Source organism: Malus domestica, chromosome 03, assembly GCF_042453785.1.
Source record: "Malus domestica chromosome 03, GDT2T_hap1".
NCBI classification, from domain to species: Eukaryota; Viridiplantae; Streptophyta; class Magnoliopsida; order Rosales; family Rosaceae; genus Malus; species Malus domestica.
Window position 1 is genome coordinate 6,253,730 of NC_091663.1, and position 25,206 is coordinate 6,278,935.

Below are 25,206 nucleotides of genomic sequence, written 5' to 3' on the forward strand. Positions count from 1 at the left end.
AGGAGAATCTAAAGCGAGGGTTCGGATTTGGTTAAGGATAAGGGGACTAAAATGTGATTTCAATAAAACTTTAGGGTACAAAAGTAAAATTACAAATATTGGGGGTGGGCTTTAACATTATGCCAAAAATGAAAAATCGATGTCACGAATCTTCTCTTAGACCATGTCTACTAAAATCACCCAAATTTAAAAACCAAATAACCGTTGGATTAAACAATAGTCATTTTAGTGTTTATTTGCAAAACCGTATTCATTCATTTTCTTCACTACAAATAAATGTCTTAATGATTTTGTATTGCTTAATTTTTTATAAGGATGATCTATGTATAGTGAATTCAAATATAGACGTTTTAGATTGTTAAAAGACAATACGAAGTGAGTTCTACAAAATAGGTATAAAAAAATAAATGTCTCCAAATCTTAACCCTATATATATGAATAGGAAATGGTTAATAGCACTCGACGTGCACACTACCTTGGTATTGAAAAACAATCTTACTGTATATGATAATATCATGTTGGTTGAGAAAAAAAATGTTACGTAGTATAATAGTACTTGTGGATGGATAATGCCTAAGGGCCGAAGTTTACTATTTGAATATTCTCGCTTGTAAGCAAGATTCAGCTTTCGAACTAAAGTTTGTGAGCGCAGCCTCGCAACCAAATGTGGGAGGACACACCATCAGCCCAAGAACGAGCTTCCACCACTAATTGCTTGACGTCAAAGTAAGTGAAGGTGACCAAGTGACTAAGAGAACGAGCTTCCACCATCAATGAGTGGTGATCATTTGTCATATATCGACTAATTGTTTGACTATGGGCAATAAGTTGATATATTGCAAATGATTAGCACGCATGAGGGGCAAACCAAAAGCTAGACACTCCATTAGCCCGAGTTTAGCTTGAACATTTTGGACATTAAAATCACAGGTTTTAATAAAACAATGAGATATGGTCCACGCGCTACGTAGTGTAAATATAAAAAATTCAAAGAAAATTTCGATTGAAAAAAAAAAACGGTTGGATGAGGGAATTTTGTTTCTTACAAACGATAACGTTAATTGATTGAATCGTTAGTTGTTAGTGCCTCATAGAAAATCCACTTAAAATTACTTTTGAAATAAGCATATGACATGTGATTCTTCAAAAGACGCTTCCATAGTTCACGAACATTCTTAAGTCATGAGACTTTCTCTAATGAACATCAAAAGTGCACATTTAAGTTACATGTTTAAATAACAGTAGTTAAATCACTTAATTAACGGAATCTAGCGATTCTTTTTCAGATGTGTTATTTAAGTGTGCACTTTTGATATGCATTAAAAAAATATTCATTTAAGTCAGAAACGCATTTAACTGTAAAGAGAAATAAAAATTTAGCCTCCCAAGAGCAAGCCCTATAGTTTGAAATAGAAGCCTAAGCCCAAACCTTTCCAAATGCCACAGCCCAGTCCATTGAGAAGCATTAAATAGCAATTCTAATTCAATTTTCAGTTAACCACCCGCCAACCCAAAACAAAGCGGAAATAACCGTCCGCCTCCTAACCTTACCCTCAACAATCCAAATCCCTTCCGTGCAACCGCCACGTGTTCTAACCTCAGCCAGTGCAGATAAATATCCCTCCACATTTCCCCTCTCCGAAATCTTCCCCGACCTTATAGCATGCGTCTCGCGCGCTGCGATGCTCAGAACTCGGAACAGTCACTCAGCGACACAGTAACTCAGTGACTCAACGAGTCGTTTCATGATCTGGAAACCATGAATGCCAGAGCACTTCTTTACTCCTTCTCTCCGAAGCCCAATATCGCCCCGCCCGATTTTTCGGCCACCAAGATCAGCGCCGATAACCCGAGACCCCAAACGCCGTTTCGGTTTCGAGTGCGGATTCGCAACAGGGAGCAGTACTGCTGCTTCGTTCGCGTTTCGGGCGGCGGAGGCGGAAACCGGAGGGGCGGGAAAGTGTTTGCGGACGTTAAATCGGAGGCGTACGACATATCGGAATCCGTGGATAAGTTCGACAAGGGGTTGAGCGATGTCGTTTCGGTGAAGGAGGATTTGGAAGCGGAGTCTGCGGCGGAGGTTTCGTGGTTACAAGAGTTTCCGAAACGATGGGTCATTGTCGTTTTGTGCTTTTCGGCTTTCCTTCTATGCAACATGGACAGAGTAAGCTTTAATGGTTCTGCAATTTGGGAATGTTAAAACTGGAAGATGGAAGTTAATCACGGCAGTTAAAAAGTAACTTTTTGTGTGAATTATGGCAGGTAAATATGAGCATTGCAATACTGCCCATGTCAGCAGAGTACAATTGGAACCCAGCAACTGTGGGTTTGATACAATCTTCTTTCTTCTGGGGATACCTCCTCACTCAGGTTAATTACATTTATGCACTTCTCCTAATTAGTAATTACATGTTTGAACTTGCTTTATAAGCTCTCAATTTGAGTTTATATGCGATAGGGTTAAGCTAGTTGATCAGAGTAATGTGCCCGCTTTATTGCACCTGAGTTTATTAAACCCATTTTTCTATAGATTAGAGTAGTTTAGAATATCGTGTTGTCAAACAACATTAAGCAGATAACCATATAGGCCTAAATCCTTTCCTACTGAATTTAAATTGTATAGCCGATGAGATTAACATATCGGTTTTTCTTTTAGTTATGTTGAAGGGAATCAAAATCTTGAACTTACCATAATCCTAACCTATTACTCCGCCTTCCCTCGCTACTTGGGTTAACCCCGGGGACTCAACACTTTGGTGTTTCATCTTTTTTTTTTTTTTTTTTTTAACTTATAACTGTGAGTGGCAGATTGCTGGTGGAATATGGGCAGACACAGTAGGTGGGAAGCAAGTACTGGCATTTGGAGTCATTTGGTGGTCCATTGCTACTATTCTCACTCCTGTTGCTGCTAAAATTGGATTGCCTTTCCTACTAGTTGTTCGCGCTTTCATGGGGATTGGTGAGGTTGGTCTTCTAAAATTCATCAGTAATATCTAATATGTAGGAAGTAGTTTGCTTATCAGTTACTAATATCTATGATTATTCGTTAACTTTTGCTAATTACTAATTCCTAATCACTATGGTTATTTGTTAAATTTTACTAATTACTATTCACTTAGTCTGCTTTTCGGTTCAGGGTGTTGCTATGCCTGCCATGAATAATATACTGTCAAAATGGATTCCTGTAGCAGAGAGAAGTCGATCTTTGGCTCTGGTTTACAGTGGAATGTATCTTGGATCGGTCACCGGCTTGGCCTTTTCGCCATATCTAATACATCAGTTTGGATGGCCATCAGTCTTTTACTCCTTTGGTTCCCTGGGGACGGTCTGGTTCGCTGTATGGCTAAGTAAGGTGAGCGATATTTTAAAATCCCCCACATAGAATAGTACGGTTTTGTCAAGAAGCATGTTACTTGCAAGATAAGTTACGACTTTTCTCTTTAAGTTTGGTTATTTGTAAGCAATGTCATCATTTTTCCAATACTGATGTATAAGATTAATATTTGATTTTTTTTTTTTCATGGGGCTGTTGATGTAGGCACATAGTTCACCTCTCGAGGATCCAGAGCTGCGACCGGCGGAGAAGAAGCTTATTCTTGCAAGTAGTATTTCCAAGGAACCTGTTAAAGTGATTCCTTGGAAATTAATTTTGTCAAAAGCACCTGTTTGGGCCCTGATAGTGTCTCACTTCTGCCACAATTGGGGTACATTTATTCTTCTCACATGGATGCCAACATACTATAACCAAGTAAGTCATAATTTCTTGCATTTGTTACCCTAGTTTCATGCTGCCTAGTTTTCCTTCTAGTATATAAATTAACTTTCTTGTGGCTTTGTCAAAATAGACGGTACTATGAAATGGGTTAATGCTTGTTGCTGCAGAGTGGCCAAGTGTTCAATCGGGCCTGAAATTGCAAGTTGAATACTGATTTTACATTAATCCAACCATCAGGTACTGAAGTTCAATCTTACCGAATCAGGGCTATTCTGCGTCCTGCCCTGGTTAACAATGGCGTTTTCTGCAAATCTTGGCGGTTGGATTGCAGACACACTAGTCAGTAAGGGTTTCTCCGTGACAAGGGTTCGGAAGGTATTACATTAACATCATCTTTTTTTATCTAAACCAAACAGTATCTGGGGAACAATCTTCCTAGAAAATCACATTTCTCTAAATCAGCTGTCTGCGTTGCTAATCTATATCATCCATTGCAGATTATGCAAACAATTGGGTTTTTAGGCCCCGCTTTCTTCCTAACACAGTTGAGCCATATTAATTCTCCTGCAATGGCTGTTCTATGTATGGCATGCAGTCAGGTATGCTTCTTTTCAAAGCTTGGTACAATTGCTTAATATTTTGGTTGTTCATTTGCTATCATTTGCCTTATCTTGTTTTTGTCTCTTTTGCTTGGATAGGGAACTGATGCATTCTCACAATCTGGTCTATATTCAAACCATCAAGATATTGCCCCACGATATTCTGTAAGTATTGGTTTTAGTATCTGGTTTTGGCTTGTATGTTCAAATTTGATCCGTGTAATTTAACCGTGGGATCAAACATCCTACTAAGTTCCAACATAAGCCTGTCGATCACTTGCCAATGCACGCGTTCGGATTTGTAGTATTGTATGGCAGAGTGAAGAGTAAATATGGTTCTAATTATCTTTTTTCCAAATGTTTCTCAGGGGGTATTGCTTGGTCTGTCAAATACCGCCGGAGTGCTGGCAGGTGTATTTGGAACAGCGTCCACTGGTTACATCTTACAACATGGTTAGTCTCCATCTGTTGCAGATTTTAGTTTTCATTTCACACATGTGGAAATCAAATTGGCCATAAATTTTTGGCCTCGACATCCAGTCAGGACATCAAGTTGTAAGCTTTAGGCAGCAAGCAGTTTCTAAGTTCTAACATCCCTCCCTCTCCACATTGACTATTTCCAGGTTCTTGGGACGATGTGTTCAAGGTTTCAGTAGGGCTTTACCTGGTCGGAACTGTTGTCTGGAATCTTTTCTCAACTGGCGAAAAGGTCATAGATTAGTTCACAGATAACTTGATCCTTAACAATCGCTCGGGGCTTCGATCCTGAATACAGAAGTACCAAAAACGCCATGAAATTCAATTTGCAAGGAAAGCTACATCTTTTTGTTGAGATTCTTGGACTTGATGGAGAATTGTTCGAAGATTTTGACATGGAACGGCGAGCTCGAAATCTGAAACGGCGTTTGGTAAATTTGGTTGCATTTCATACCCATTGTCATGAAAGATGAATATATAGAAAAATTAAATGACCTCAACACACAGCCATTTTCTGTAAATGTTGTATCAAATACTAACAATTCAAATATTTATGGTTATGTAGCAATATATTGTAATCTGCATGTATATGCATTTCCCATTAATATACCCTTTTGAATCATTCTTAAACTGTTGTTTCTTCTTATAAACAATAGTTTTAATGGGTTAAATTGTTAAATGTTAGAGGAAATGGGATCGGTGATGATCGAACTGCATCACTGCATACGCATTATTGTTTTCCGCCACTGCGATAAAGTAACATCTGCTTCATTCTTTAACATTGAATCATTATACAAGTTGGTACATCAATTACATCGAAAATTTACCTTGTAATCCTCCTACAATATCATCATACAAGTTGGTGTTTAGGATTGGGTGGAAAGAAATAATTTATTACATTCAATTTTTTGAAGAGAGAAAAATTGTGTGCAACTTCAAATTAGAAGATAGACTCCCTCCTACAAGTTGGTTAGCTACTAATGATTTGTTAATCATATCTCTCGGATAAGTGACATTCGATTCTCCCTCCTTCGCTTCGTTTGTGCAAAACAAAAACATCACCCTAACTAAATTAAAAATGTTAAAACAATTGGCAATCTAGTTTAACTATTACATATATAGAATAGGTTAAAGAGTGTACATTTACATTTTATTAATAAAAGTATTAATAAAAAACACATCAAATAATATGGAATATAATTAACAACACAAGGACATCATCAAATCTTCCAACTTTAGATGAGCAACCATCACTCACCCATTCAACCCACTTTTTTACTTAACCCACCCAACAAAACCAACAATTGACAACGTATACATTTTTCTTAATTACAACCAAGAAATTTTTCAGTGTGTCAGGAACACAACTCGAAACATCAAGTGTCAAAATACAATTGGCTAAATTCTTTTTTAATTTTAAGCCAATTATATTATAACACTTAGTATTCCAAACCGTGTTTCCAGCATACTAAGAACTCGTTTGAATGTGTTTTTAAAATGACTGAAAATGCTTTTAGAGAAAATGTTTTTTGGTTCCAAAAGCACTTAAAGTGCTTTCTGCAAGAAGCACTAGTTATGTGTTTCTTTCAATAAGCACTTTAAGTGATTTTCCAGAATTTACTTGCATTTTTACTAAGGATTGGTTTCAAAAACATTTTCACTAAAAGCGCTTTCAGTCATTTTAAAAACATATCTAAACGAACTTTAAAAAATCTCTCTTACCCACTGGCCACCAAAGTACACATGCCATAGTTTTTCTGAATCTCGAAAATACCCCTGCCTATGCTGAGGTGGCAGCGGCCTGAGTAACTTGATCTGGCCCACCTCCAAGCTTACGTGGATGCAAATACACCTGAAGCCCGTCCTTCATGAAGAGCGTGAGTGACATCTTCTGCTGGGCCCGGAATCCGGGAACCAGAGACAGCCGGTAACGCAAGAGCACGGCGGAAGCCACCGACTTCATCTGCAGGTAAGCCAAGTCCTTCCCCAAACAAGTCCTCGGTCCAGCATTGAACGCCACGAACTTGTAACCGTCCTTGGGCGGTTCGAACTTCCCGTCGGCGGAGATCCACCGGTCCGGTTTAAACTCCATGCAATCTTCCCCCCAGATGCTCTTCATCCTCCCCACCGAGTAAATCGAATACGTCACTGTCGAACCGGCCGGCACGAAAGTCCCGTCCGGCAGAATGTCGTCGTTCACGACGTACTTAAAATCCTCCGGCACGGAGGGGTATAATCGTAAAGTCTCAGACAGCGCCGCCTTCAAATAAACCAGCTTATCCGCCTCGTCGAAAACCAAAGGCTCCTTGACCCAGAGTCGCGGATCATCGCCACGTGTCTGTTTCAGGACTGTCGAGATCTCGGCGACGATTTTCTCCTCGATTTGTGGATTTTCCATGACAAGGTGGAAGAACCAGCTGAGCGCCACCGACGAGGTGTCGCGGCCGGCGAGGACAAAGTTGAGGGCTATCCGCTGGAGGACGGCGCTGGGGAACTGGTTGCCGTCGATGTCGCGCTTGTTCATGAAGCGAGAGATGAGGTCGTCGGACGGCGTCAACTTGCGTGCGGCGACGGCGTCGTTCATATAGTCCCCAACGACTTCGAGGCTCTTCTCCAGCTGTCGCTCGGCGCCGAGGCCGAAAAGCTTCTGGATTCTCCATAGGAAGGAAGGATAGAGGAGGCGCTTGAGAGTGGCTTCGGTGGCGTTGTCGAATGCCTTCGAAAACGGGTTGTCGGGTAGCTCCGGCGACAGCGTTTCCGGGTCCTTGCCTGGTGGGAAAATGTTAGTTTGAATATCAATACATGAATAGATATTATGCGAGCTCAGGGGTGATAGTGTAATTATAACATAAACTTGGGGGCTGCTTACCAAATGTGAGTCCACAAATGTTGTCGAAAGTCAAGCGAAGCAAAAGGTCCTGCAAGTCCACCGCGATGTGATCTCTCGCCGCCTTATCCAAAATGCACCAAAGCCGGTTCCTGATCGTCCGGTTCACCCACCGAGCCATGGCCTGCCGCAATGTCCGCGTCGTGAACTCCAACGCGGCCGTCTTCCTCTGTGTCAGCCACGTCTCTCCGTCGCTATTGAATATCCCCTCCCCCAAAAGATCGTGAAATGCTGCCTGGTACGTCGGTCCCTTGGGATAATTATCGAACCGTGTTCGGAGAATATGTTCGATGTTTTTAGGGTTGCATGTCACGGTGAACAACCCTTGCCTGCGAGCCAGGAAAGGGAGAGCGAGCGTGCATGTTTGATATGTGGCTGAACCCCCAGTGGCGCGGAGGTTGTTTGTGATCCAATCGTGGATTTGCTTCCGGTTTGAGAAGAGAAACGGAATGCTGCCCACGACCGGCCAGACGCTTGGTCCAGTGAGTTTTCGAGCCAAGAGGTAGAACCAGAAGAGGTATACGGATGCGGCAGCAAATAGGGCGGAGAAAATAGGTAGGGCTTCCATTTTAGCTGGCTATATTAGTGTTGTGGTTCTAGAATTGGCCGATCGAGCAGTATATAATAAGAGAAAAAGTGAAACGGGTGTATATATAAAGATCGATATAAACTAAAATGTTGAAGTTTCGTAGGAAGAGTTGTTGGGAAATTTGGGGCATACAAGTCGCTGCCAATTAGTTGATAGGAAATTGACTGTACGTGGAAATATGTACACGAAAACCTAATAAAAAAATTTAGGGTTCTTTAGATACAAGTCTATGCAATACTTATTTTCTTGACAAAAACCCATTTCATTTTAAACATCCAAATAAAACCCAAATTTGAAGTAGACTGCCATGTAAACAAATAAATACCTATTATTTTCAAACTATTTACAATTGTGCCACAACACTCTAATTATGTTAATGAATTTAATTATCCACCATAATTGTGAGAAATAAGTGCCTTATTATTATAAAATTATCTACTTTATACTTCTCTTACCATCATATATTTCATTTCTTTTATTTGTTTGACAATCATTGTTGGTAAATTATTTTGCATGTATGTATTAGACACATTTTGTTAAAATTATATATATGCATACAAATAATTTATCTATATTTTTATGTAAAATAATATGCAATTAATTAATTTGAATCAATTGGCAAAAAACATTTATTTATTTTGTAGGTAAATTATTTTTGATGTGATATTACATATGTACTAGCCACATTTTGTTATTATTATATAGAGTGTGCAATCAATCGACATTTTTTTTTATTTTGTAGGTAAATTATTTTGCATGTAGGTAAATTGTTATATATATATATATATATATTGCAAAATATTGGTATTTAATTAATTTTGAATAAAAAATATTTATTTATTTTGTAGGTAAATTATTTTACATATATCATTACATAATTTACTAGGAACTTATATTGTTATATATGTTGTGCAAAATAATTTACTTATGTTACATTTAAAATATTGATAATTTTGAATAAATTAACTTTTTTTATATTTGTAGGATATACTAATTTACTTGTTAGCATCATGTGAAAACAACTATATAAGGAACATTGGTATCATGTAAACATTTAATTGAATGAAATAATGTAAAATAAATGGAGATAATAAGTGAGAGACCCAAAGTAAGTGTTATTAGGGGTAATTTAGACATCCAAAAATACAAATTTTGCCAAGTGAAACTTAATTATGGATATTGCTTAGTTGGAGCCTAGTCATTGGGTTTTTGTTAGAGAAATTTATCATGATGGGTTTTAATTAAAGAAAATTGAATTGCAAGGAGTGTACTCATATTTTCAGAAAAAGGTAATTAGTGAGGGTTTATATTGTTAATTTGTGGTCGATTGAGTAGGTGCGTGGAAGATATTTGCTTATGGGGTGTGTTTAATTAGTTAACAGGATCAAATCATTATTTACTGATTAATTAGGTGGGGTTTGAACTTGTTTTTAACTGTCTTATTGTTGCTTTCGTCACTGGCCCTAAGCAAATGCCTCCGGCCGAAGTCGACATGTTAAGGTACGCGGTATCATTTTCAATCCTTGTACATGACATTGGCTTACAATATGGTTAATTTCTTGATTTAGAAAGATGATGCTTACATGATAATTTAGAAAGATCATGCTTACATTGTAATTTAGAAAGATGATGCTTGCATGAACCAGGCCTTGCATATATAGGTACAAGAAATTGAGATTTAAAATCCAACTTTTTAGTATAAGGTTTATCTCTTGTTTTAACGTATGATATGATATTGTTATTGTGTGATAACATTACACCAATAGTTGAGAGTCACTTATGTATATGGGTAACTGCCTCTAGCATTTTTCTTGTTTGATCATAGAATGTTATTGTAGGATACAGTTGGAAGTTACTCATGTGCACGAGTGACTATGCTCGCACTTTTCATGTCTGATAATAATTAGACCGTTAGGTTGAAAATCTTAATTAATTACTAATTTAGTGTTCTAATAAAGCACTTACAACTAAAAGAACATGTAACTCAATAACATGCATGTGTGTATCCTTTTAACCGTAACACTCTAAAATGACTTCAGAAAAATGATGAGTGTGTTCACACTAATTTTTAATTATTTAAACTGGGAAATAAAATTCCTCATTTGCCTTTTCATTTGACAGGAAAATTGACAGAGTTGACGAAATTGATCTGTAGTACAACGTGGGTCATATTCTAAGGACCACAAATATATAGTGTAATGCGGTAATTAGCCTTTGCATAGATAAAACTACAACCCAGGTTATAATTTAGGTCACAAAAAAAAAAAAATGGTAACAAAAACATCATAGATGCTATAGAGAAGCACTTATACGCTACTTTCACTACAACTTTTAGTGAAGAATCAGGCAATGTACATAGAACCTGGTTTTTTTTTTTTCTGTGTGGACAGAAGCTGGTTTCTGGAATTCTACTTCTGTGCATGCCACCGAAAATTGTAAGCTTACAAGTAAAGTTATGGCTATCCATTTTCCATGGTGGGTGTGACAAATATATACGAACGAGTTATCTTTTTAATTCTCATCATATATATTTTTCTTAGAGTGCTATTTAGTTTTTATTAATTTCCTGCCAAGCAATGGATTTAATTCCTAACTAGGGTTCTTCAAAATACTCGAAACACTTTCTTGGAGTGTATGCACATACAAAGAGAATGAGTAAGGAGCTTAATTTAATTTCTCAGAACCTAAAGCCATGCACATTTTGGTTGAAATCTCTGTGAGTGTGAGAGTAAAGGGTGGGTGGAATCGGTTGACCCGATTTGACAAAAGGGGTTCAACTGTTCAAAAATCTGGAAAACGAAATCTTAAATATGTGTTTCTTTTAAGTGAAACAACTGGCTGAGACCTAATAAGAGACGTAGCTGAGTTGCCTGTCATAGTCTCATTTGATCTGGAATATTAATATTGCAAGTACGAAAAGATAAATCTTTGCATACAAGAATTCAGAAGTGGACACCAATCCATGTCCAAATCTCACGTTTCAGCGCAATAATATTGTACAGAAATTCTATGCATGCTGAATTCAGTAAAAAACGGTTGGCTACAGGTTACATATTTGTCGATACACCAGGATTGGCCAATCCACACGGCAAGGGCTTCTTCACTCCCATTGATTTGCACGCATGTGGATCGATTTTCCTTAGAGAAATTTTATTTGAATCTATGTAAATAACATATGTAATTGACTTTTTTTTTTTGAAAAAAAAAAAAAAGCCGTCCTTGCCCCATCACTCCTCCCAATAGCATTTTCATGGCTACCTTTTTTCTTTTTCTTTTTTTTTTTGCTACCAAACACAAACATTTACCTTTTTTATTTATACTGATGTGCATAAGTAACAAATCAAACAATTCATCCCCTTATATTTATCAACAAGCAAGGAAGTTTATAATCTAAGAATATTGGTAAGAAGTTTTTCCTTAGAATTTTTCAATTGCAGAAATTTTAACAAACCATTCGGAATTGATGAAAAAAATTGAAACCCAAATACTCATCTTTTAAACTTTAAAAAAATTGAAATCAAACGAAGAAAATATTCATAAATTGAGTCATACCCAAGTTGGAAGATTCAAAACTTCAAAATCACCATCCATCAATAAAAAAATTTGTTTTTCTCTACAAGACCTATTAGGGTTTTAGTAAGAATGAACGTAGGATAAACAAGGAGTGATGGTAGGGTTTAATGGGTTTATTGATCAATTTGAATTTTATTATTAATTTCATTTTGTACTTAATAGTAATTATGCAATAGGGTAAAATAGACAATTAACAATTTAAATTTAAGTTGGGTGTAGAAAGAGGTTACATGGGTTCAAATAAAATTTCCCTTTTCGTTATTCACATCGTTTACTATGCCGTAAAGATTGGCGGCAGTACATTCGCGCCAATCTTTACGGTAAGGGCTTCTTCATTGCCTAACTCATACGGCAGGCTAGTTAGGAGAAGGACTTGCATATAATATATGTACACCATTTTCGTCGTGTTTTATGTCATTGGTATAATGTTATGCGGAGAGAATTTGTATTACATTGTCTTATTTGTTGAGAGTGTTAGAGTGAATGTAGAATTATGGAGAATAATATGCTTCTCAACTTGATTTATTATTAATATGTAACACCAATGTAGTGGTGTATGAATAACATGGAAGTCTTTTCTATAGTTTGGTCTTCTTCATAGCTAATCTATTAGCTTGGTCCCACCCTCTCTTCTCTTCATGACATTATCGAAACCTAAGTCAAATCCACTCTAACATTTGGGCCAGTTCGAGGAAAGAATATGGAGAAAAATTTAGGTTCGTCGGGTTAGAAGGGGTTCGGCCAACTTGTTGATAACCAAACCAGACTATTGAGCAGTAGTTGCTCATAGTGGTTGGAGTTACTTCCTCTAGTTCTATTAGCCTGATTTATGGGCCCGTTGCCCTGGTATCATTTCAGGAACGTATCATTTCAGGTCAAAAAGAAGCTTGCACTAACAGATTTTGATTAGGTGAATTCAGTAATTTCCTAAATTATATTGAATAAAAAATGGATGCCAACTCCAAGTGTCCATGTCGAAGGTAGAAATGGAATAGTGATGAAGAAAACTTATCCCTTTTAATTATTACAAAAATTGTAGAATTGTGAAGAATAAGTTTCTTTGGTAACTATGCCATCATTTACATTCACAGTGGAAATGCTTACAAGTTAACATCTTTTTTTCTCCATATGCATTGAATCTAAAGAGTTATTTGATCGAATAAAAGTTCCACGCTTTGTTCTCGTAGTTTGTTAACGTTAAACCCCCTTAAAAGTTAGACCTAGTTGGCTAACCATCTCCACTTGGCACATATTTTAAAACTCTAGTCTCCACTAACTGCACAGGTTATGGTACTGCCACGTCTCCTAATCACATCCATGTCACTAAGGATGAGCCCTCATCTTACAAAATACCCTTCATTTTTCCTCCTTGTAGAATTTACAAACACCTGCAAAAATATTGGCCAAAAATATTTGAGGAATGAGAGGATAAGACACTTGTGGAGACCTTGTGCCACAAACACTTCCATTCAAATCTAAGTCACCATACAAAAATCATCCAACGGCTCACATTCACTTAAAAAAGGCTAGGAGGATATATTATCCTTCTCACTTTGCTTCCCTCATCTTATTCACTCCCAACTATTCCAAACTTTCATACCATTTTCCTGTGGAGATTCAAACAAGCTTAAAAATGGCTTCCTTGACAATGGTCTTTCCCCCAGTGGTGACCGGCTGGGCAACTGGGCAAGTGTACGCTGCAACGGCGGCCAAGGGAGGAAGCAAAGAAGAGAAGGGTCTGCTTGATTGGATCCTTGGAGGGCTAGCAAAGGAGGACCAGCTGCTTGAGGTTGATCCAATCCTGAAGAAGGTTGAGGACAAGAATGGTACCGTCAGCGGCCGCAAGGGCACTGTAGTTGTGCCGCCGAAGAAGCAGGGTGGCTTCGGAGGCCTTTTTGCTAAGAAGGACTGATCATTTGGATGATTGGTTCCCACAAACTGGTTCAGGCAGTATTCTGTGTCTCATTTGCTTTCTGTACTCATTGATCATTGTGAAACACGTTAAGCTGTGTTAAATTCTTCATCTCTCTCTCTCTCTGCATCTAAAGAATTTCATTTGGATATCCATTTTTGATCAGCTGGGAGATAATATATATGATATATTTTGGAAATTAGAATAGCTTGTGGCAAATGGGGTTCTGATTCGTTGATGTTTTCTTTGTGACAAATGATTTTCACACGCGTTTTTTTTTTTCTCCCCACACCACAAAAAGCGGTGAAGATTAGTAGATAATGGTTTAGGAGATAAACTTTAGTGGGACAGTTTGACTAACCACGTGGTCAGACCACTCTCACAAGCGAACGAGCCCCTTACGTAGGTGCAACCCCGAATGCACGGATTGCACCCTTTGTGACAGTGGCCTGAGTCACCGGGTGTACTATATGACTTCACAAACCCTTGAGCTTTGCAATCGTCTTCCTCTCTTTGTTTTTCGAATCACGTTGGAATTTGATCTTCATCGATGCCACCTTACCTCCGATGATATTTTTTTCTCTGTTCTTAAAAGGGTTAGGCCGGTCTCAAAACTAGAAGAAGAAGCAGCCTGTTAACGCTTAGAAATTTGCATTATACAAGGACACCAATATACAAACAATACAACCATATGCATAGGGATAGCTATCATATTTGATACATCAAACTTCCGTACAATACTAAATTAAACTTTGTTTCTCAATTTCATTCGTTACCATCGATTGATGTAACGACGTTGGGATAGAAATTCATAAATTTCATTGAAAATCTAAGGAGAATGTTTGGCCATAGAAGTTGATCTTGAAATAGATGAAGAGTTGATGAACTCAATGCAATCTTCTATGGCTTCTTCTCTATGAGAATCAACAGGAGCCACGAATGGCATCGATCTTCTAGATGATGAGTCCTTCCGTGAAGGCCTCGCCCTCACAGACGCCGTGCCCAGACATAGAGTTCCCGCCACCCTGTCGGCAAGATTTTTGAGTAGTCTCATCGGCAAGAATCCAGACCACATAGGAAACCTGAATCTAAAAGTTTCAGCAAACCTTCCATCTTGCACAACGCTACTTGTTGTAGTTTGTTTCTTCTTGACATACTCTCTGTGGCTCACCTGGGTCTTGGCTCTTGTTGCCATAAAAAAAATTTTGAGGTCGGTAAGAAAAACAGAGCGAGGGCGAGATTGATAGAGCTACGAGCGGAATTGATAACGAGCTAGCTCTTATAGTCGGAGGTTGGAATAGTGTCAACAAGATCTGCCAAAAAAGGAAGATGAAGACAGTGAAAAAAAAACTCCAGCAGTAACCAAACGCATGATCTTTCTGTTCAAGTATCAATAAAGTGACCCCTAAAATCAACAAAGTACAAAAAACAAATAGAATGGACGGAAAGTGAAATTAGTAGCACATCAGCATTGTTCACACCTGTAATTTTCAGCATAGACTCTGTGTCATCATTCGCAGGAGTCTTCTACGTGCCCCCGTTCACCTGATTAGTCACATGATAAGTGAGAAAGATGGAAATGGAAATCTTTCTCGGGATAAGAAATTTTTTTCACTGCTGATGACTTTATCCCTGAGACCATTGTGTTGGAACATTCACACAACACACACATAAATAGAGCTTTTTAGGCCATCCAGAAGAATTTACTGCTTACAATTTAAGTTTCCTCAGTTCGTATACTCTACAAATCTACTGCTTATAGCAGTGGTGGTGACTGTTGAGAGACAATGGAAAACATTAATTGAAAGAACCGAGGAAAAATAGTCCGAAAAAGTTGATCGTTCACGAAGAAAGCGAAGGGCGAAAAGGATATCTTATAAGACGTAGGGAAGAAGACACCAGCAAGCATCCTGCTAGTTAGGTGCTTTTGTGGGGGATAATGCTTGTTAGGTGCTTTTGATCATTGTTAGAATCTCTAAAGCAAGCCGTCTGTCATAAGATATTAGGGTAAATAGATGGTCGTGCGGCACTTACTTTAGAGAGTAGACAGAGGTTTCAATGACTTAAGATAGTATGAAGGATATATAAATACCACTCAAGTTTTTAAAACCCCATCGAAATCATAGCATAACATGCACTAGCTCTCTAGATCAACAACTTTTCTTCATTAAACAAACTATCTTATGGGGCCAGTTTGATAACCATTTCGTTTTAGTATTAGTTTTCGTTGTTTGTGCAAGAGATAGACGGGAAGTATATGGGGGGAAAAGGGGACGAAAAAGGGTGGGCGATAGGTGGAGGGAAGGAAAATGAATGAGATGTATGAAATGAAAACTCGAAAGTGAAAACTTAAAATTGTTTTCACTATTTTGTTACCATTCCATATGCGTTTCTCCCATTGAAATCATGGCGTAACATGCACTAGCTCTCTAGATCAACAACTTTTCTTCATTAAACAAATTATCTTAAGAGGCCAGTTTGATAACCATTTCGTTTTAGTTTTCGTTGTGTGTGCAAGAGATAGACGGAAAGTACGGGGACAAGGGTACAAAAAAGGATGGACGGTAGGTGGAGGGAAGGAAAATGAAAGAGATGTATGAAATGAAAACTTGAAAGTAGAAACTTAAAATTGTTTTCACTATTTTGTGTACCATTCCATATACGTTTCTCCCACATCCCATACACCAATCTTCTGTATCCGCCCTTCTCCCATGTATTTCACCTCTATCTCTAACCGAAAAATAAAAGCTAAAAACGAAATGTTAACAAATTGTCCCTTAAGATCCAAAACTACGAGTTTTGTTTTCTACAGAGCAAGAAACTAATCAACAAAACTTGCAAAACTCACAATCAATCCATCCGAACTTTTCCTTTCAGACGTATCATCAGTCAACCATCAAACCAAACTGATTAGTGACAACTTGAAATCAGTACACACAATATCGCTCAAATTATATCTTATCAAATGATACTGATTAGCTTACTTGAACTCAATTTCTTGATTAGATACACTCAATATCATGCAAATTATATCTTATCACTATGTCAAGCACATGATCCACGTTCATACGAAACCAAACTCAATCATTTCTAATCAGTATCCAGATGTTTACTAGAGATTAACCGACAGAAGCCCCTTCAAGACCAGAAATGCAAGGACTGAAATCATTTAGTAGCATCCTTACCACCCAATACATCATCCTATTAATTCTGATGTCTCCTCAATAATCTTAAGCACCGAAACACAATACACGCACAAGGGGAACAAACCGAAAAGGAAAAACAAAACGAAACTGTTTCTTCTATCAGCTGATTGTAACTTAAGTTTGTTACAAGCAGAGTTTATATACAGTCATTTGAACATCCTATCAGATTATTTGATTCAAGTAAAAGAAAATCACTATGTATTATTCATAACAAGCAAAACTTATCCACCATGTCCAATGATGTAATCCAAGAATTCTCTTAACCTTTTTCAGTGTCTTCAAAAGCCTCAGGAGCAAAAAGATCACTATCCAAATTGTACCGAACCCGTCAATCTTCCTCAACGTAACCCAATGACTACTTTTCCAAACCCCGGCAAACATTCTAACTGGAACATTAAGCAGAACGCCCATCAAACCAGCATCTCCAGGCCTGTCTAGATCAATTGAAGATGTGCCGTTACGCCGATCGTGCCAAACCACATTCTTCCCCTTGTCTTCTAAAGTAGCAATTAGTACATTTATGTCATAGTTTCCAGTGAGTGCATTATGATGGGGTTTGAAGAGCCCAGAAAAGGGTGTCCATTTTTCCTTGTTGGGTTCTTCAAGAACAAATTTTTCAGCAATCTCATCCAAGCTTGACCGAGTAAATGCATCTTTTTTCTGTGCTACAAACTTTTTCATTTTCTTCAGGTAATTTTACGATTCTGAGTAACAGAATGGATAATTCGAACAAGAGAAAATGGTGCATAACCTTTTAACTCAAGTAAGCAATAGTCCCCCAACTAAAAATCTATGATCACTAGCTCTTTAACTCATTAAAACGTACAAATATGATCTTTTTTTCGTCAATTCCGCCAGACTTTGATCAAAATGAGTTATGTTGTAAGGACTATTGTTACAATTAGATGAGAGTTGAGGGACAATTGCTCTAATTGGGTTGAAAGTGGGACTATTTCTCCAATTGGATTAAAGTTGAGGGACATTGCTACAAATGTCTCACTTGAATTTCTATATTTGCTTCTTGATTCAGCACAGAAGTTCTATCGGAATTGACAAAAAGAACCATAACTGCACATTTTGATGAGTTAAACAACCAATGGTCACAAACTTTTAGTCAAGGTCTCTACTTCAAGTTAAAGTTAAAGTAGCATTGTGGCGGTTGGGCGTTGGCTATGCAAAAACCGAACTGCAAAGTGGCGAAGTGGATGAAAAACGCAACGTCGGATAACCTTATGGGCAAAACCACAAGACATGTCGTTTATACAAAAACGCGCCTGGCACGGATAGGCAGCGGGCGCTGTGGTAGTGGATAACAAATTTGAACACCATCACTCACAGTTGCAAACTCTATCACTCGAGCTCCAGCTCTCCAACAATGGCGACCTCCGCAGCGCCCATATCGCTCTCCTTTTTCACCTCCTCAATCTTCCTCCCCTCCTCGTCCCACAAACCCTTCTCAGTCCTCGCACCCACCAATTCTCTCAAAACCCCCAAACCCCTCATCGTCTCCGCTGAGCTCGCCACCCTCCCAGTCCTCTCCTTCACCGGAGATAAGGTCGGCGAGACCTTCCTCGACCTCAAGTCCGCGCTACCGGATACCGCTCGTGCCGTCGTCCACCGCGCCATCATCACTGATCTCCAGAACAAGCGCCGCGGCACAGCATCCACCCTCACCCGCGCGGAGGTCAGCGGAGGAGGGAGAAAACCCTACCCGCAGAAGAAGACGGGTCATGCCCGTCAGGGTTCGACCCGCACCCCGCTCAGGCCCGGCGGAGGGGTCGTGTTCGGACCCAAGCCCAGGGATTGGAGCATCAAGATCAATCGAAAGGAGAAACGGCTCGCGATTTCGACGGCGGTGGCGAGCGCGGTGGAGAACACTATCGTGGTGGAGGATTTCAGTGACGAGTTTGAGAAGCTTGAGAAGCCGAAGACGACGGAGTTTATTGCGGCGATGAGGAGGTGGGGTTTGGACCCGAAGGAGAAGACGACGTTTCTGGTGACGGAGGTGGCGAACAATGTGAGGCTTTCGAGCAGAAATATTGGGACTTTGAAGATGCTGACGCCGAGGACTTTGAATTTGTTCGATATTTTGAATGCCGATAAGTTGATCATGACGCCGGAGACAGTGGATTATCTGAATGCGAGGTATGGGGTTGATTACGACGGAGAGACGGAGGACGAGGAGGACGACGAAGAGGGTGCAGAGCTGGAAGAAGACGGAGGAGTTGACATTCAAGGTTAAGTTTTTATGCCATTTTTTGAAGCCAGTTTGGTATGATTTGATTTGGGTTTGTTTAGTTTATGTGCATTTGTACAACTAGTTTTTTGGATTGGTGAATTTGTTGAAAATTTTGAATTGAGCATGAGAACATATGTATGCATATTTACGTTTTAATAAAACACTTTTGGTACTATTCACTTTTTAACGAAAAATCACTCTTACTATTCACTATCCCTTTATTTGTCATTTTTTATTAAAATTAAAGTTTTTTTTTTTATACTTTTCGTTAGTTTTCCTTACGGTTAATTAGGTTCCGAACCTGGAACATGGAGGATAAAAGTTAAGGCAATGTGTTTTTTCTGTTCCTAACAAGTGATATTAGGGAGGAAGAAAATGAACATAGACACTCGGGGACAGGGTGCAATGTGGTTGTTTATTTATCAAACTCATATTTGTCGATTCTAGTGAGCTTAGGGGGAAATCGAATATAGGACTTAGGTGCTGGAGGGAATGCGATTTTAGCGGAGGGGAGAATCGAATCCAGGACCTCCGGGGTAGGGGGCAATGTGGTTTTCCTTTTTTCAAAGTCTTATTTGTTGATTCTTGCTTGAGTTAGGATGTGCAGGAAGGATTAGGGATTTTTGCAAGTTTCAGTTTTATAGGATGTTTTCTTGGAATTTCCTTTCGTTGATCCGTTTTCGTTTTTCGATTTCGGATTGCAGTGACAGCGGCAGATGAGAGTTCTGATGCGGCCGAGTGAGGCTACAGACGAACTGTTTTTGTAACCAATTTGCATCCCCTAGATTAACCTGTGAGGAGGATTCATTTCAGTTCATCCCTAACGGGGTGATCAAGATTGCAGCCAAGTCATTTTTGTATTTGTTGTAAAATTTGCAGATGAAATTCAATACAATGTATCTATTCAGTTCTCCGAATTTGTTAGCAGGAAATTCGGGAAAATAACCCTTTTCTAACGCATGAAAGACTCGAGTCATTTTTCTTCAAGATTTAGAAATATAGCCTCGAGTGATGCTCGAGTGGTTACAGTTTTAGAAACTACAAATTCGGAGCAAAATGAACCGAGATTTGAGCATGTTTTTGCACTTAATTGTGTGCATACCTTTCCGTTTTTACCAGCTCCGAGCTCGAAAAATGAGTTTTGAGGACGAAACCAGTTGCAAAAGACGAGAGAACAAAATGATAATGTTCAGTGTGATACTATGTAGTGAAGCCGGTGAGTTATAGGCATTAGTTTCCGGTTTGTACCATAGAATTGCCACTCAGTTACTCCCAACCGTGCAGACTGATTGGATCGGCAATGATGCCATCAGCTAGCCTGAACCGTGGACGAAAGCTCTCCCTCCCTGTGCAAGCACAGAAACAGGAAAAAGAGATGCACACTCCCTACGCAGGCATTAACCTGTTCAGGTTCAAAGGGACTATCTCAGCCCGACCTGCTCGCATACTAACCACGAGGCCAGTGCTGGAGCAGGTACAGGCACCCCTGGTGCGTCCTTTATGTCAATATGATGCTAAAAACTAAAAATATAAACACATCGATGTAATATGAACAGAAAGCATTTTATTACGAAGAAACACAAGCTCAAGCAAGAAAAGGATAATGTCATAGCATGAAAATGAAAACCTAAGACCTCCATTGTGCACAAGCCAATCATGCACGCAAGCCTCCAGAGTCGTCAAACTGATTCTGGTTATTCACGCAAACCTGCAACTGTTCCCATTGTAAAACAAAAGAACGAAAAAAGAATTAGAACAGCGTAGATTTGATCTGTATTTGCTAAATGAAGATAGTAGAATGCACGATAGTAAGTTTCTTCTTCAAACCGATTCACTAATGAATGCAGCTTAAATTTAAAAAACAAAACATTTACTGACCTTCACCTCTCTGTGGACCTCTCTGCGGCTTTCACATAACTTTCTGGCAAGTAAATTTCCCCTCCAACGTCACCATGTTGTTCTCCACTGACAGTTTTCTTGGCAGCAAGAAACTCAGCACTCATAGCATCCATTCCACGAATCACAGCTTCCTCAGCACTCCCGTAACCATGCTCTTCAGCGTACTTCCTCACATCCTCCGTTATCTTCATAGAACAGAACTTTGGACCGCACATGGAGCAAAAATGGGCCACCTTGGCACCATCAGCCGGCAGAGTTTCATCATGGAATGACATGGCAGTCATAGGGTCTAGTGACAAGGCGAACTGGTCCATCCACCGGAACTCAAATCTTGCCTTGCTCAGTGCATCATCCCATGCTTGAGCATATGGGTGACCTTTGGCTAGATCAGCGGCATGAGCAGCTATCTTATATGCTATAACTCCAGCCTTCACATCATCACGGTTTGGCAACCCAAGGTGCTCTTTTGGGGTTACATAACAGAGAAGGGCAGTGCCTAGAGCCCCAATGTTGGCAGCACCAATGGCAGAGGTGATGTGATCATATCCTGGAGCAATATCAGTTGTTAGAGGACCAAGAGTGTAGAAAGGCGCTTCGTTACACCATTCGAGCTGTTTTTTCATGTTTTCAGGAATTTTATGCATTGGAACATGTCCAGGTCCTTCATTCATGACCTGAACATCCTTTTCCCATGCCCTACGGGTCAGTTCGCCCTGAGTTAAGAGTTCTGCGAACTGTGCAGTGTCGTTGGCATCATAAATGGAACCAGGTCTCAGCCCGTCACCAATTGACAGGGCCACATCATATTGATTGCAGATGTCAAGTATGTCATCCCAGTGCTCATAAGCGAAATTCTCTTTGTGATAAGCTAAGCACCACTTTGCATGAATGGATCCTCCTCGTGAAACAATACCAGTCATACGCTTTGCTGTTAGTGGGATGTACCGTAGTAGAACCCCAGCATGGATGGTGAAGTAATCTACACCCTGCTCGGCTTGTTCAATAAGAGTTTCTCTGAACACTTCCCAGTTAAGGTTTTCTGCAATTCCGTCCACTTTTTCAAGCGCTTGATAAATGGGTACGGTCCCTACTGGCACAGGAGAGTTACGCAGGATCCATTCACGGGTCTCATGGATGTGGCGTCCTGTAGAGAGGTCCATAACAGTGTCAGCACCCCACATAGTTGCCCATTGGACCTTGTAAACTTCCTCTTCGATAGAGCTGGCAACAGCAGAATTTCCAATGTTTGCATTAACTTTGACCAAAAATTTTCTTCCGACAATCATTGGCTCCAGCTCCAAGTGTTTCTTATTGGAAGGGATAATTGCCCGCCCACGAGCTACTTCTGATCTCACAAACTCTGGATCAAGCTTCTCACGAGTGGCACAGTACAACATCTCCTCAGTTATAATTCCCTGCTTAGCATAGTACATCTGAGTGTATCTTGGTGCACCTAATTTGTCTCGCCTCTCAATCCAATCTTTCCGCAGTTCAGGGAGTCCTATTTATCAATTTCAACCAAGTAAATGAATAAAGAAATCTCATTTAAGCCCAAAACACAAGAATTGAAAGACATTTTAGTGGAAACCACGTTATCGATCCAAATTGAACATTATATAACAATTTTCAATCAAATGTTTCAGTTCGAGGGGTGAAGAAGACTACCAATAAAACAGATGTTGGTGCTTACCAACACGCGGGCTAATGTTTTGTGGACCACTGGTATCATAGTTGTCAAATGGAGGTTCATCCCCAGCCAGGTGGACTCGTCGAAAGGGAACTTTTAGCACATGACCAGTTTCTTCATGAACAACTTCCCTGCCGGGCAAATCACACATCAGTACACCACAAATCAAATAACATGTGTACCTTATGATTCACGAAAGATTTAACAAGTTAGACATTTCAAGACGCACAAAAAAAATCAAGTGGAGCAATGGGAGAAGAGAATGAGACATACATGTGTTCTTTTGTGCTCTTGGGAAAACATTGTTCGAAAGATGGAAGAGGCAGAAAATCTGGAGAAGCGGGATCAACTGTATGCCTTGGTAGTTTGGGTTTCTCAGAATTGGTTGCTGGGGGATCAAAGGTTAGTGTAGCTTTAGCACCTGAGCTCGGGGAACTAAGGCACACTTCCTTCTTAAACGGACTTGAAAGACGCCCAACTGCATCAAACCCGGGCAAGAAGGTAGTCGTCGGGAACTTTGCTGCAGAAGAATGACTGCCATTCTTGCATACAACCGATGTCAGGGCACTATGCACCGATGCCATATCTGAATTGAGCAAACAATTGGGACATCAAAATTCAATCCACGAGCAACTAAAAACTACCTAGATGCATATAGAATTTACAGCCAACACATTCGGCAACCCCAAGCCACCAAGGCTCCCATTTTACGAGGGTCGGGGGAGGAACGTCTATATTACACAGCATTACCCTTGCTTTTACAAAGAGACTGTTTTCACGACTTAAACCCATGACCTTTTTGGTCACAAAGGAAGCAACTTTCCGTTGCACCAAGGCTCGTCCACAGCCAACAGATTCGATGTAAAAAAAAATTAATCCTAGGATCATGGTAATTGGTAAATATCCAAAGGTAGGTAATCTCTCCTCATCCCACCAAGCAATCTTTATCAAGATATCAAATTTATAAGAAGTGCAGAACAAGATCAATCCAAAGGCATGTTATTTTATGAAACTTTCATCTCAATCTTATCAGTTCATGTCTCCAAAACATCATCTCACATGAATAATAACAAATCTAACCAAAAAACAGAAAATAATTTTATAAAACCAATTTCCTATTTTTATTCACAATTTCACATCCATGTCAGAAAATGAACAATTCCCAGGAAACCAAAATCATAATAAGTTTGAGAATTTGGGTTCATTCCACAAGCACCTTAAACTTTCTAGGCAACCAAACAGAAAATTAGGACCAACCCCAAGTGAGCTAAAAGGATTAAAATGAGAGTGAAATTGTTGGGTTTTGAAGAGAGCGAAGGAAGAGAGAGAAAGGATGAACCTGGAACCTGGGGCTGGTAGAAGAAGGAGGCTTCTCACAGTCTTATCTTGTTCTCTCACTACGGAAAATTTCAAAGACAATCTGAGCACCTGCCCAGGATTACGTTGTAGCATTTTATAGGGAGTTAAAAAGCAACGTCCTCGTGTGTGCTCCAAAAGGCAACCAGAAGGCGAACACTTACGTGGCTCCAAATGATTTTACCAGTCAGATATTTTCTGTAGTCTCTTAACTCGATGAAAAATTAATTCATATTACCTATTAATTTAGGAAAAATGCTAAAAAAATTTGAAAATTTTAACGAAAAACTCACGGTACTGTTTACTCTAACGGAAAACTACATTTTTACATTAAAAAATCAAACCTGGTACTATTTATTTTACCATTTATTTCATCTTTATCGTTAAAACTCAAAATTTTTAAATCATTTTCATTAGTTTTCCTACGAAACTTTGTCAAAGCAAGATTTTCTCTCACCTCATAATATAATGTTAATTTTCATGCTAATATTATTACAAAACATATTAAATCAAATCAGATACATTCTATAATATTCTCATTCAATGAAAATCAATATACATTACCTATTATTTAGTGGCATTAAATCTTTACTTCGTATGGAATTTTAAAATTTGGTTTACTAGCTATCACATTAGAATCATAGATTTCATTGAAACACACAACTCACAAGATCACTCAGTGATTTTGTCTCTCCAAACGTTTGCAACGAATCCAAAATATAAGCAATTTCGTATATATTTTCTTAGTTATGTTGGATCTATTTATGGGACTTGATTGCTAACCAAACAAAATTACCAGACTAATATTGTCGAAACTAAAATCACAATGGTTGAAGAAGAAAATGTGTCAAACTTGAACAACAAAACTTGTAACTTCTGCATATTATTATGAAGAATATTTGCCTCCAAAGTCCAAACATAAAAAGAGTAGCTAATACAGTTTAGAATGTCATTACGTATTAAGCAACTTGCTAATTATGCATGTTATATGCCATTGCGATGCAAAAGCCGTCAAACGTGCTACGTCCGCATTAGTAATATATATAATATATATGGGAATAGATACG

The 25,206-nt window shown here is 39.0% G+C and overlaps 6 protein-coding genes and 1 long non-coding RNA gene across 12 annotated transcripts; 3 read left to right on the forward strand and 4 right to left on the reverse strand.

The window, feature by feature from the left end:
* The first annotated feature begins 1,496 nt into the window (after nucleotides 1-1,496).
* Nucleotides 1,497-5,421, forward strand: LOC103418927 (sodium-dependent phosphate transport protein 1, chloroplastic). The gene is made up of 10 exons (XM_008357049.4): nucleotides 1,497-2,164; nucleotides 2,263-2,370; nucleotides 2,809-2,964; nucleotides 3,137-3,352; nucleotides 3,539-3,748; nucleotides 3,953-4,090; nucleotides 4,213-4,314; nucleotides 4,414-4,479; nucleotides 4,683-4,767; nucleotides 4,938-5,421. The coding sequence occupies exons 1-10, from the start codon at nucleotides 1,760-1,762 to the stop codon at nucleotides 5,033-5,035; spliced, it is 1,584 nt and encodes a 527-aa protein (XP_008355271.3). The 5' UTR covers nucleotides 1,497-1,759; the 3' UTR covers nucleotides 5,036-5,421.
* Nucleotides 5,422-5,915: 494 nt separating this feature from the next.
* Nucleotides 5,916-8,304, reverse strand: LOC103418919 (cytochrome P450 86A1). The gene is made up of 2 exons (XM_008357037.4): nucleotides 7,661-8,304; nucleotides 5,916-7,560 (listed from the first exon to the last, which is right to left on the reverse strand). The coding sequence occupies exons 1-2, from the start codon at nucleotides 8,244-8,246 to the stop codon at nucleotides 6,572-6,574; spliced, it is 1,575 nt and encodes a 524-aa protein (XP_008355259.3). The 5' UTR covers nucleotides 8,247-8,304; the 3' UTR covers nucleotides 5,916-6,571.
* Nucleotides 8,305-13,473: 5,169 nt separating this feature from the next.
* On the forward strand, nucleotides 13,474-13,752 carry LOC103418963 (uncharacterized). Its single transcript, XM_008357084.4, has one exon. The coding sequence runs from the start codon at nucleotides 13,474-13,476 to the stop codon at nucleotides 13,750-13,752; it is 279 nt and encodes a 92-aa protein (XP_008355306.3).
* Nucleotides 13,753-14,386: 634 nt separating this feature from the next.
* On the reverse strand, nucleotides 14,387-15,519 carry LOC139194048 (uncharacterized). The gene is made up of 2 exons (XR_011578737.1): nucleotides 15,234-15,519; nucleotides 14,387-15,065 (listed from the first exon to the last, which is right to left on the reverse strand). It is a non-coding gene; the product is annotated as an uncharacterized lncRNA (long non-coding RNA).
* A 1,640-nt stretch (nucleotides 15,520-17,159) lies between these two features.
* On the reverse strand, nucleotides 17,160-17,639 carry LOC103420210 (josephin-like protein). The gene has a single exon (XM_070819504.1). The coding sequence runs from the start codon at nucleotides 17,637-17,639 to the stop codon at nucleotides 17,160-17,162; it is 480 nt and encodes a 159-aa protein (XP_070675605.1).
* Nucleotides 17,640-18,130: 491 nt separating this feature from the next.
* Nucleotides 18,131-20,153, forward strand: LOC103418944 (large ribosomal subunit protein uL4c-like). The gene is made up of 2 exons (XM_017327485.3): nucleotides 18,131-19,195; nucleotides 19,902-20,153. The coding sequence occupies exons 1-2, from the start codon at nucleotides 18,334-18,336 to the stop codon at nucleotides 19,937-19,939; spliced, it is 900 nt and encodes a 299-aa protein (XP_017182974.3). The 5' UTR covers nucleotides 18,131-18,333; the 3' UTR covers nucleotides 19,940-20,153.
* LOC103418935 (phosphomethylpyrimidine synthase, chloroplastic) lies at nucleotides 20,036-24,279 on the reverse strand. 6 transcript variants are annotated; one of them, XR_003771960.2, is made up of 6 exons: nucleotides 24,130-24,250; nucleotides 23,057-23,369; nucleotides 22,787-22,914; nucleotides 21,076-22,597; nucleotides 20,832-20,911; nucleotides 20,036-20,662 (listed from the first exon to the last, which is right to left on the reverse strand). XR_003771960.2 is itself a non-coding variant. In XM_029099667.2 (5 exons), the coding sequence occupies exons 2-4, from the start codon at nucleotides 23,365-23,367 to the stop codon at nucleotides 21,078-21,080; spliced, it is 1,959 nt and encodes a 652-aa protein (XP_028955500.2). In that variant the 5' UTR covers nucleotides 23,368-23,369; nucleotides 24,123-24,279; the 3' UTR covers nucleotides 20,742-20,911; nucleotides 21,076-21,077. The 6 variants fall into 6 exon arrangements, 4 of the variants coding, with proteins under 4 accessions (XP_028955500.2, XP_028955499.2, XP_028955501.2 ...); XR_003771959.2 differs by having other exon boundaries at nucleotides 20,036-20,683; XM_029099667.2 differs by lacking the exon at nucleotides 20,036-20,662 and having other exon boundaries at nucleotides 20,742-20,911; nucleotides 24,123-24,279.
* Between the last annotated feature and the right edge of the window lie 927 nt (nucleotides 24,280-25,206).